This window comes from Oncorhynchus kisutch, unplaced genomic scaffold (assembly GCF_002021735.2).
Source record: "Oncorhynchus kisutch isolate 150728-3 unplaced genomic scaffold, Okis_V2 scaffold2015, whole genome shotgun sequence".
NCBI classification, from domain to species: domain Eukaryota; kingdom Metazoa; phylum Chordata; class Actinopteri; order Salmoniformes; family Salmonidae; genus Oncorhynchus; species Oncorhynchus kisutch.
In genome coordinates this window covers 2,272-13,995 of record NW_022263960.1, presented here as the reverse complement: position 1 = coordinate 13,995, position 11,724 = coordinate 2,272, and the positions used below count along the sequence as shown (strand labels likewise).

At 46.5% G+C, this 11,724-nt stretch overlaps 1 protein-coding gene across 3 annotated transcripts; it reads right to left on the bottom strand.

The window, feature by feature from the left end:
* Positions 1 to 2: 2 nt before the first annotated feature.
* LOC109880957 (lysosomal alpha-mannosidase) lies at positions 3 to 9,690 on the bottom strand. Of its 3 annotated transcripts, none has more exons than XM_031819286.1 (22): positions 9,544 to 9,690; positions 9,039 to 9,141; positions 8,541 to 8,714; positions 7,958 to 8,151; positions 7,511 to 7,643; positions 6,699 to 7,083; positions 6,269 to 6,389; positions 5,757 to 5,835; positions 4,839 to 4,948; positions 4,411 to 4,518; positions 4,145 to 4,261; positions 3,838 to 4,023; positions 3,518 to 3,615; positions 2,992 to 3,112; positions 2,701 to 2,819; positions 2,393 to 2,494; positions 2,180 to 2,267; positions 1,896 to 1,976; positions 1,511 to 1,735; positions 1,109 to 1,258; positions 600 to 702; positions 3 to 457 (listed from the first exon to the last, which is right to left on the bottom strand). In XM_031819286.1, the coding sequence occupies exons 1-22, from the start codon at positions 9,685 to 9,687 to the stop codon at positions 354 to 356; spliced, it is 3,045 nt and encodes a 1,014-aa protein (XP_031675146.1). In that variant the 5' UTR covers positions 9,688 to 9,690; the 3' UTR covers positions 3 to 353. The 3 variants fall into 3 exon arrangements, 2 of the variants coding, with proteins under 2 accessions (XP_031675146.1, XP_031675145.1); XM_031819285.1 differs by having other exon boundaries at positions 9 to 457; positions 585 to 702; XR_004208564.1 differs by having other exon boundaries at positions 1,511 to 1,976; positions 3,518 to 4,261; positions 6,699 to 6,898; positions 9,544 to 9,675.
* Positions 9,691 to 11,724: the final 2,034 nt, after the last annotated feature.

Genomic DNA, 11,724 nt, shown 5'->3' with positions numbered 1-11,724 from the left:
TATATTGGTAACAGGTGTGTGTGTGTGAATAGTTTATTGATGTTAGAGACAAATGACGATTTAGTAATAAGTAGTTACTGAAAATGGCTTTGAAATACTAGAAAGGTTGTGGTATTGGCACTAAAATTACAACATAAAGGAATTGTTCAGCAGCTTCAAAGAAGCTCTTTTATAGGAGCTAATTTAAATCCCACTCCGGTCAACTCAATTATGACAAGAAATCCTGTTCATTTGATTCATCTTCATGTACTCAGACTCCAAATTATTTACATCCAATCAAGGCAGTGAGTTCATAATTGCTAAGCCACAGGGATTGATCATTGGCTAGTTCTGGAACGGAGGTTGGTGATTGACTATCTCTGCCTGACACGGAGCAGGAAGGTGCGTATCTCCATGGGCTTGAGGCTCACCTCCCACACAGAGGGGTCTCCCCCTCTCTTCGGCAGGGGCTTCTCACCTGAGGCAAATGGAGACAACAGGCATCAAGCCCCACAACGGACTAACAAAGGAATAGCTACACTAAAGTAGGTCAGCGGTCTTCACGCATCCTAGAGGGCTGAGTAAGCAGAGTTGATTTGTTACACCTGTGTGATGTGTACCTGACTCCGCCTTCCAGTCCAGACGCGTCATCTCATCCTTCCACTGATTGGCTGACAGGTTCATCTCGGACACGCCCAGCATGTCCAGAGTGGAGAACAGCTTCTACAGAGAGAGCAGTGTGTGAGTGACTGACGGAGAGTAGAGCATCTGTCAGTAACTTCAGTATCTACATTGCTTTCATGTTTTCAAAGCGGTTTGAAATGAATTAACTTGTGAATAACAGTTGTTACATCACGTTGAGACAGGAATGTATGGTATTAGTAAAAGGTTTCACTTTGTTTAAGGCTTGTATGCATACGTGTGGGAGTTCTGAACCTGTAGGTTGACAGTTCATCTTGCTCTCCATAGCCCGATACTGATGCTCCAGTCTGAGCAGTACTGTGTGTGTGTGTTCACCACTAACCTGACAGTGAGACTGAATGCTCTCCTGGGCTTGCTGCTGGTGCTCCAGCCTTAGAACCACAGTCTCTGTATGGTGTGTGTGTATACAGTATTACATATCACTAACCTGCAGATTAACAGTAACAGGCTGGGAATGCTCCTTGCTCTCTGAAGCTTGGTACTGATGCTCCAGTCTGAGCAGCACTGTGTCCTGGTCCCACTGAGACACTGTCAACAGGTGAACAGCAGGGGGCAGCACTGCCTGTAGCCCAGAGAACTGAGGTGGGGGGGGGTTAAAAGATGGGTACATTTCAATAGTCCAAAGTGACACATTTCATCTGCAGAGCTGATAACTGTTCCTCAATCAGCCTCCTTCACTCTCCCTCCTTTCCTAGATGCCTCACCTCTTTCTCAAAATCCATTGAAGAAGGCCTGAGGGGCGGGACCTTGAACCTTCTCCAATACGGTTGAGAAAGAGGCAAGGAGGAGAACTTGAGGAAAGAATCATTTGCGATGGGCTCTCTCTCACCTCCAGCCTGGTACTCGGGTGCAGCTCTCCGTCGGTGAATGTGATGAGAGGCTGCAGTACCACTTCCTGTGCTAGTGGGCGGTGTGTGTCAGCAGCCGTGGCAGGGGGGCTGAGGGAGAGGAGGTGGCGACCACGAACCACCAGGCCTTCTGGGTAAATGTCAGACGTCTCGTTGAGGGGCTCACCTACACCCCGGACGTCATCGTACAGCAACCTACGGTGGAGCTGGGGGGGATGGAGTATGTCAGATGTGACAGTGATAAAGATAGACAGGGTGTGGAGCCGGGGGAAAGAGGTGAGACGTGAAACACACACAACAGATGTCTTTGATGCCAAAATCCTACCACATGAAAAATGAAGAGTAGTGAGAGACTGTGTGTGTTACCATGATCTCCAGTGATCCATCCTGGATGCTGCCCCCTCCCTGAGAACGGTCCGTCACTACAGTCAGCTGGTCCTTGTCATCCTGCACACACAACACACAGTGGAAGTCACCATTTACTATTGTCAGATAATATCACATGAACTTGTAAAACAGAGTGAAGAGTTTTGGACCAGAAGTCTACCACAGAAAAAGGAACTGTAAGTGGGAAGAGGAAAAGAAAGTGCATGATCATGAGAGAAGGAAGAGGAAGTGTCCGACCGGGGTGGATGACCAATGAGACACACCTTAATGTAAGCTCTAGAGTTGATTGGATAATAGTTGCCAGCAATTGGCTCAGACTGTCTCAGGTTCCACGTGGGCCGGTAGTCTTTCCTGTCAGAGACAGATATACAACGCATTAGGGTGTATACTGTGTGTCTGAACACACTACTGGAATACAGTACTCCATCATCAACACATACTGATGCGTAGAGTTGGGAAACACACAGGTTCCTCACCGTCTCTGCAGCACCTCTCTGCCATTAGAGTCAGTGTAGAAGACACCAGAGGAGTTGATGCTGCTGTCTAGGCGACTTATCACCTCTTTACCCAGGTCATCACTGATGGGGGGCAGATAGAGAGAAGGGGGGGGGGGCAGATAGAGAGAACATGATACACTATAATCTATGGTACAGGAATACTTTCTAGTCCGTTAAAGACTCACTCCTTCTGCCAGACATGCACAGGCTGTCTCAATAACGCTCCATTCTCCTTCCAGTGCATTATCTGTGACCAGGCCCCATGTGGCTCTGAGCCCCTTCCTCACCCTATAGGCACCGGGCCGACAGTCCACTCCAATTCCAGAGCCCTGCTGTCTGTGTAGAGACGGACCACCTGAGAGACCCAGGGACTGAACCACTGTCTCACCTCCTGCACCACGGAATTCTGAGGGAGGGAGGGGGGGGGGAATAAGACAGGAGAAGGGGGTTAAGGCAGAGACTAGAAATTGTGAGATGACTGGAATGAATCTCGAACGTTTAGTGGGTCTCATGCATATTGAATTATATTGAAACACATGCAAGTAAAGAGACTAGGTGAAGTATAATGTAGTAGGTACCTGTAGTGTTTCTATCTTAGCCGTCTTGCTGATGATGAAGGGGGTAGAGGTGTTCGGTCTGAAGATGTAGGCCCCTGACATCTGAATACTCTCTGAGTTGTTACCATCGCTGGCATTGTACCTGGACAAACATACACAGAACAAAGATGACAGAAAATCCCTCAATGTAACAATGCTAGCACACAGTGAGACTAAAGAAGAAGGATGCGGAGAGAAAGACAGAGGGAGAAATAATTATGGAAGGGTAGAGAGAAAGGGAAGGGTAGGGAGAAATGGAGAGAGGGAAGGGTAGAGAGAAATGGAGAGGGAGGGAATGATAGAGAAATTGAGAAATGGAGAGAGAGAGAGAAGGGTAGAGAAATGGAGAGAGAAAAAGAGGGAAGGGTAGAGAGGAAGAGAGAGGGAAGGGTAGAGTGAAATGGAGAGGTAGAGAGAGGGAAGGGTAGAGAGAGGGAAGGGTAGAGATAAATGGAGAGGGAAGGGTAGAGAGAGAGGGAAGGGTAGACAGAGAGTAAGTAGTACGGACCAGTAGAAGTTCTGTGACAGTTTGACAGTCTGTTGTGTCTCCAGGTTACTGAGGCTGCTGAGGAGACCAGTCTCTGGGTCAAAGGTCACCCTGAGAAACTAGAGGAGACACAAAGTGACAGAACAGGTGACATCAAAACCTAAAAACCTAGATACAAAACTGTCCAAACTTAAAACACCTTTCCAACATTGATATGTCATCATTAACGGAGACATTGTACATTTTGGAATATTGGTCTCCATTGGTGACATGAAATCAATACATCAAATATTTGCTTTCATAGTAGAAAGTACATTTGTGTCCAGCCATAAGACCCAGACCTTGTTCTGTACAGCCGTGGGAGCCCTGGGCAGTGGAGATGGAGGAGATGGAGGGCCGTTCTGAAGCAGGGAGACAGAGTAGGTGCTGTAGCCCAGGGGAGGGGCCTGAACCTGGAACAACAGCTCGTTGACAGCGTACCCCCTGCCCCGTCGCACCGCCGCTGTGGCCTGGGACACTGGGACCACCTGGGGGGGGGTGGGGATAGAGTGGGGTACTCTCACAAAACGCAAATACACACACACAATACATAACTGTCATAACAAAGGTTATTGAACAACGACATCAGAACAACGACAACAGACCAACCTGACTGTCCACAGCCTTGCCCTTAGCATCTGAGATACTGTAGGCCGTCCCGTTGACTGGCAGTCTAACTGGCCAACTGACTGGACGAGCTAGAGGGTTGTACACGTTCACTGAAAACTGACAGAGAAACATGGAAAAAGAGAGGAGGGAAATTTAACTTCACGGAACCAAAGAGGAATTGTGAGTGTGAGTGTGTGTGAGTGTGTGTGAGTGTGTGTGTGTGAATGTGTGTGAGTGAGTGTGTGTGTGTGTCCGTGTAGTGTTACCTTCTTGCTGGTCTCTGTGAGGGGACACACACTGATGTTGAGGTGTTCACAGTAAACACGAGGAGCAGATGATCCACTCAGAGAGGATAGAGTGTTACTGACCAACACCTGGGACAGTGGGGAGAGAGAGGTTACACACACTGTACAGTGATATACTTTATTTAGTCTGTGTTCTATAGTCCTCCACACAGTGGGGAGAGAGAGGTTACACACACTGTACAGTGATATACTTTAGTCTATGTCCTATAGTCCTCCACACAGTGGAGAGAGAGGTTACACACTCAGTGTACAGTAATATACTTTATTTAGTCTGTGTCCTATAGTCCTCCACACAGCGGAGAGAGAGGTGGAGAGTCAATCATACACAGTTCATCTAACAAGAGAGACTGCATGGATCAATAGAAAGAACAGGCACACATGGTAGGTACCTGGCAGTGTGCCCAGCCGTTGGCCAGTTTCCTAGCGTAGTCGTTGGCAACGTGTTGCTTTTCCGTCCCGGATACGGCGTCGTGATGCTGAGCCACTGCCATGGCCTTCTCTACCAATCACAACACAGAACACTCCCCGTCAACCTTGCTAATACCTTGCTTAATAAGAAGGATGCCAGTGTTAATAAGAAGGATGCCAGTGTTAATAAGAAGGATGCCAGTGTTAATAAGAAGGATGCCAGTATTAATAAGAAGCATGCCAGTATTAATGAGAAGGATGCCAGTATTAATGAGAAGGATGCCAGTATTAATAAGAAGGATGCCAGTGTTAATAAGAAGGATGCCAGTATTAATAAGAAGGATGCCAGTATTAATAAGAAGGATGCTAGTATTAATAAGAAGGATGCTAGTGTTAATAAGAAGGATGCCAGTGTTAATAAGAAGGATGCCAGTGTTAATACAAAGGATGCCAGTGTTAATAAGAAGGATGCCAGTGTTAATAAGAAGGATGCCAGTGTTAATAAGAAGGATGCCAGTGTTAATAAGAAGGATGCCAGTGTTAATAAGAAGGATGCCAGTGTTAATAAGAAGGATGCCAGTGTTAATAAGAAGGATGCCAGTGTTAATAAGAAGGATGCCAGTGTTAATAAGAAGGATGCAAGTATTAATAAGAAGGATGCCAGTATTAATAAGAAGGATGCCAGTATTAATAAGAAGGATGCTAGTGTTGATAAGAAGGATGCTAGTAACAATAAGAAGGATGCCCGTATTAAATAAGAAGGATGCCAGTATTAATAAGAAGGATGCTAGTATGGACATTGAAACAGAGTCTGACTGCCACTAGTCTTAGACAACTCATGTAGTGATGATGAAGTAGTGCACTTGAATGTGATGAAAGTGTGTACACTAGACACTTACTCAGGGTCTCACTGTCTCCAGCTCCAAAAGGACCTTTCCTTGAGATGGGACCACCAAGGACCTCCAGCTGCTTACACGTCTGTGAAACCAGAGGGAGGAGAGGAATAATGCATTAACCACGTCTACAGACATGGCCTCAGTGTGGGGCGACTGAACTGTCATCCCTGAGTGAATGTCTGGTGGCTTTGTATGAAAAGTGTACAAGCTGTCAAATCCATGACTCCTCACCTCCCTCTGGAAAGCTCATTGGAGAAGAGGCCCCAAGTCCCTCCCCTTCGACCTCCTCCTCCAACGAGGAGGAATCAATGGCCGCATTCGACATAAAGCCAACTTTAAAGGCAAGTCGAGACTAATCTACAAATCACCTTACAACATCAATAACTGCTCAATATTACTTGTAGATCAGTCAGTCAGTCACAACTTATCCATGACACATCACGGCTTTGAGGCTCTCAAACACAGCGTGTAAAGCTTTTCAGACTAAGCCATTGTCTGTGGTTTGAGTAGTGTACCTGCAGGTAGCTGTTGCTGATCCTCTCATAGCGTTTCAGGGCTGGACGGCTGGTGAAATATCCTGTCCAGAAGTCATGAGCTGAGTCAGCATAGGGGAAGAAATCATCTCCTTTTAGAGGCCTGACAGGGGGGTCGGGGGTGAGAGAGAGAAGAGAAAACATTTAAATGACCTGTACATAATTTAGGGTAGCAGGAGGGAGTAGAGAACGTTGACTTCAGAGGCCGTTACTCTAGCTAGCTAGACATAGTTTAGTATTCTAACAGAATCATATAGTTAATATAGTACCATGTGAGGTTAGCCCTGTGTAGCTCCTGTAGGTAACAGGAGGGAGTAGAGTAGAGAACGTTGACTTCAGAGCCGTTACTCTAGCTAGCTAGACATAGTTAGTATTCTAACAGAATCATATAGTTAATATAGTGGTATAGTACCATGTGAGGTTAGCCCTGTGTAGCTCCTGTAGGTAACAGGAGGGTGTAGAGTAGAGAACGTTGACTTCAGAGCCGTTACTCTGCATCTGGTTGACGTAGCGAATGAGCTTGTCCAGGTTCTTATACCACAGGTTGGCGTTCTCATACTGGAAGTCTGACCCCATAGTCATTATGATGTGGTTGGTTTTATATACCAATGCCTGGTGCAGGGGAGGAGGGAGAGAGAGAGAGAGAGAGAGTGTGTGTGTTATTATGTGGAGGAACCTGGTCACCACATCGTCAACATTATAGTCCTCCAGATCAGGGTCGTCTCTGATTGGTGGATCGTCACATGACTGGTCCCAACAGAAGCCCTCCGGAGGGTTGTACCCGTTAGGGAGGATACCTGGAGGAGAGGGGGCTGGGTTAGGCTACTGGGGTGGCTAGGGGTCAGAGGTCAGGGGTTGAAGGTGAGGTCAGTATTGATAAATGGAGAGGAGTTTTGTCAAGAAGGGATACAGCTTTCGTCAAAATTTACTTTTCGTAGCAGGTTAGGACAACTTACACTTTTGACTTCAATTTGACACAAGCTGTATCCCATCTAAACATTGACCGGGGAGACGGGTGTTAGACTATAGACTACACTTGAGTGGGGAGAGAGGACAGATGTTAGTGCCGAAAGGGAAAGAGTAATATTGATGAAGAAAATGGGATATCCCAGGTCTATTGCAAAAACTGAATAGGTTGTGAGCAATATGACAGAAAATATCTAATGGAACGACTACGTGAAGCTGTTGCTATATTGCTAGAGGTTGAAGGTGAAAGGTCAGTACCAGTGAAGAGGTCAGCCATAGGGGGGGTGAGGCTCTCGCTGGCCCTCCACAACATCTCCTGTTCCCTGGCTACCATCCTCCTGTTACGATCCTGGTAGTCCAGACGACCAAAGAAGAAGCCGTCATAACCCATCTAGAACAGACAGAACCATCAGTCAATACAATACACACACCGGGTAGGTGCAGTGAAATGTGTTGTTTTACAGGGTCATCCATGGTAGTTTAGGTTACTGGACCAACGCTAGGCTTACTGGACCAACGCTAGGCTTACTGGACCAACGCTAGGCTTACTGGACCAACGCTAGGCTTACTGGACCAACGCTAGGCTTACTGGACCAACGCTAGGCTACCTGCCACCCATTCAATACAATAAACACAGTACGGATTCTAATCATTACCTACCAGTAATAAGAAACATTAAGAAGCACTAATGAATACGACCCTCACCTGTGCGAACATGGAGGCGTGCTCGCGGGCGTGCCCGAAGGGGTCGATGTGCCAGGCGACGCGGGGGCGACCGCAGTGTCCGAATGTGTCGTTGAGGAACCGCAGGCCCATGGTCATCTGGTCTATGACTGCACTGTAGTGGGTGGTCGCCTCGTCACTCATACACCAGCCCCCGTTCACAAACTCCAACCGCCCTGAGAGGAAGGGAGGGAGGGGGGGTTAAAGGGGTTATAACTGTTTATAACCTCTGAATTGCAATTTACATCTGTTCAATAACACCACCAATAGCAGTCACACTCAGGTGAGAGAGATGCTTTATCACACTGCTATAACACCTACATCCCTTCTCTCATTAACCTGCTGTCTGACTGGCTCCTTCCCCAGCAGTAGAAGGTGAACTCTCCCGCTTTATAACGTCTTCCTGACATGTTTTATAAAGGCTCTATAACCCCTCTCTGGCCTCACCCTCATTAACCTGCTGTCTGACTGGCTCCTTCCCCAGCAGTAGAAGGTGAACTCTCCCGGTTTATAACGGCTTCCTGACATGTTTTATAAAGGCTCTATAACCCCTCTCTGGCCTCACCCTCATTGACCAGCTGTTTGACAGTGTTCTGCATGTCATCAGTCTGTTGTTTCCACCAGCGGTAGAAGAAGGCCGTCTCTACGTAGATGAAGCGTCTGTCAGGGTTCTTCAGCAGCTGGTCCACCACAGAGTCCAGAATGTACTGCACCCCTGCATGCTGGATGTCATTACGGTCTGGAACGACGACAGGCAGGTTACATACACAGGTTAGACACACACACACACACACACACGTGATAACACATATGCACACACAATACAACATCTATCATGAGGTTCACATCCACCCAGTCATGAGGTTTGAAATGTAAAACCATGTGATTCTAGGTTATTGTAGGTGTTATGTATGCCTATAATAAAAGCCTCACAACTATGGTTTTAACAATGTGTCAGTTTAACTTTTAACTATACCACCTTGACCTATGACATAGCTGTTTATGAGTGTGTTTGTGTGTGTTGATGTGAGCCACATGATAGATGGGTGGGGGGGATACAGACCTCCATAAAAGTATTGGTCCACGGTCTTGAGCCAGCCGACGTCGTCGTGGGTGTGGGGAACCAGATGCACGTTCAACATCCCAGGCTTGGTAGCGTGACATGACTAGGATGTGTAGCACACACACGATGGGAAAATAATGAGGGATTTTAGCTGGTGGGCTAATGTTATGGGAAGGAGAGAGGCATATTGGAGGCGACTTAGCTTTATAAACATTGTAAAGTTGGAATTGTAATTAAACCACCAATGAAAACAGTGCAAGACCAGACTTGGTGCAAGACTGGCTAGATCGAATGGGATTTGTAGCTTTGCACTTCACGTTTTAAGTGGAAGTATAAATCTGTTGTGCCAGGAATATAACTTCTGCTACTGTGTTCTCTACACGAAAATTAAAGTGTTTGAAATAGGCTAAAGAAGAAGTTCATCAAAGCTGCAATACAATACACGGTTTAAGTGTTTCAGTTGCGTTTTTATTCACCACAATAGGGATAGGAACTATAGACGTACCTTGTATCCACATGTAGGACTTTCTTGGGGTGTTTGACAGACGGGAACGCCCCAAACGCCGCTTTGAAATAATAACAGGAGGAACACAAACGGTGTATAGTCCGGAGTCGCCATCTTGGAAAACAGCCACGAGTCATGTGACATTTGTTTATGTATCTTTCCTATCATGTGACTTCCCCCAGACCACGCCCTCTAGGGGCAGACCTTTTCTTGTTTTATGCTCTGAAGGGGAAAATTGGAACGTTGAGAGTAAAATTGAGATTGAAAATGTATAATTGGTTTATTGAAGACAGTCACAGTTACACAGCCCACATGAATACAAAGCTACACATTAATTGTAATAGTCACAGAGAAATAAATTATTGAAGGAATGGGGAGGTAGAGAGAGATGGGGCCATAGAAACCATAGGCTACCCAGCATAGCCTATCCCCCTATTAGTCTGACTATAACTCATGAAATAATGCACTTTATAGCAAATACATATTTCCTTCAATGTCCTTTCATGATGATATAATGGCATTCAAAGCCTTTCCAACTAATAGTATTTTGAAATAGCTACATTCCACATTCGGCTACATTGCAATGTTTCACATTATGTTATTGTTAAGTAACAGTCACAGTGATCAATAGAATAGGGTGATTGATCAAGATGGCTTCATGGCTGCTGAAGTCTCTGTTTACAATAGGGCCACATTGTGAATGATATTTGAATGGAGAGGCCATGCATACAATACGCTGCTCAGTTCAGACTCTCCTTACACAACAACATTGTCTTTTCAGCATCACTAGTTTGGTGACTTGTGATAGGCCGAGGTAAGGCTATCCAAGTAACACAACGCCTCCACGGAGTTGAGCGCAGATTAGAGTTTTTTTGGCATCGATACTTCAAAAATGATTGCTTGATGTCAATGTAAATTATTAATCCCTTACCGTGGACCTATGCTGAGTTGACACCTTGAGTTGATATTTCAGGGAGGCACGTAGCCTAGCGGTTAAGAGTGTTGGGCTAGTAACTGAAAGGTTGCCCAGTTTGAAACCCAGAGCTGACTAAGTGAAAAAATCTGTTGCTGTGCCCTTGAGTAAGGCATTTAACCTTAATTGCTCCTGTACGTTGCCCTGGATAAGAGTGTGTGCTAAATGACTGAAATGTCGAGCAACAGCAATGAGTAAACAATCAGTTGTTGGATGGAGCTTTTAGGAGGTTCATTTAAAAACACAGTGGAGGAGTAGAGGTACCTGGCAACGCTAAAGCAGGGTTCTGGCCATAACAAGAAAGGGCAGCAGAGTTAGGGGTGGGGTCTAGGATGGGTTCCCATTGGGTGAAGAGAAGGTGTTCAGAAAGAGAGAGGGCAGCAGAGTTAGGGGGTGGGGTCTAGGATGGGTTCCCATTGGGTGAAGAGAAGGTGTTCAGAAAGAGAGAGGGCAGCAGAGTTAGGGGTGGGGTCTAGGATGGGTTCCCATTGGGTGAAGAGAAGGTGTTCAGAAAGAGAGAGGGCAGCAGAGTTAGGGGTGGGGTCTAGGATGGGTTCCCATTGGGTGAAGAGAAGGTGTTCAGAAAGAGAGAGGGCAGCAGAGTTAGGGGTGGGGTCTAGGATGGGTTCCCATTGGGTGAAGAGAAGGTGTTCAGAAGAGAGAGGGCAATAGAGTTAGGGGTGGGGTCTAGGATGGGTTCCCATTGGGTGAAGAGAAGGTGTTCAGAAAGAGAGAGGGCAGCAGAGTTAGGGGTGGGGTCTAGGATGGGTTCCCATTGGGTCAACAGAAGGTGTTCAGAAAGAGAGAGGGCAGCAGAGTTAGGTTTGGGGTCTAGGATGGGTTCCCATTGGGTCAACAGAAGGTGTTCAGAAAGAGAGAGGGCAGCAGAGTTAGGTTTGGGGTCTAGGATGGGTTCCCATTAGGTCAACAGAAGGTTTTCAGAAAGAGAGAGGGAAGAAGAGTTAGGTTTGGGGTCTAGGATGGGTTCCCATTGGGTCAACAGAAGGTGTTCAGAAAGAGAGAGGGAAGCAGAGTTAGGTTTGGGGTCTAGGATGGGTTTCCATTGGGTCAACAGAAGGTGTTCAGAAAGAGAGAGGGAAGCAGAGTTAGGTTTTGGGGTCTAGGATGGGTTCCCATTGGGTCAACAGAAGGTGTTCAGAAAGAGAGAGGGCAGCAGAGTTAGGTTTGGGGTCTAGGATGGGTTCCCA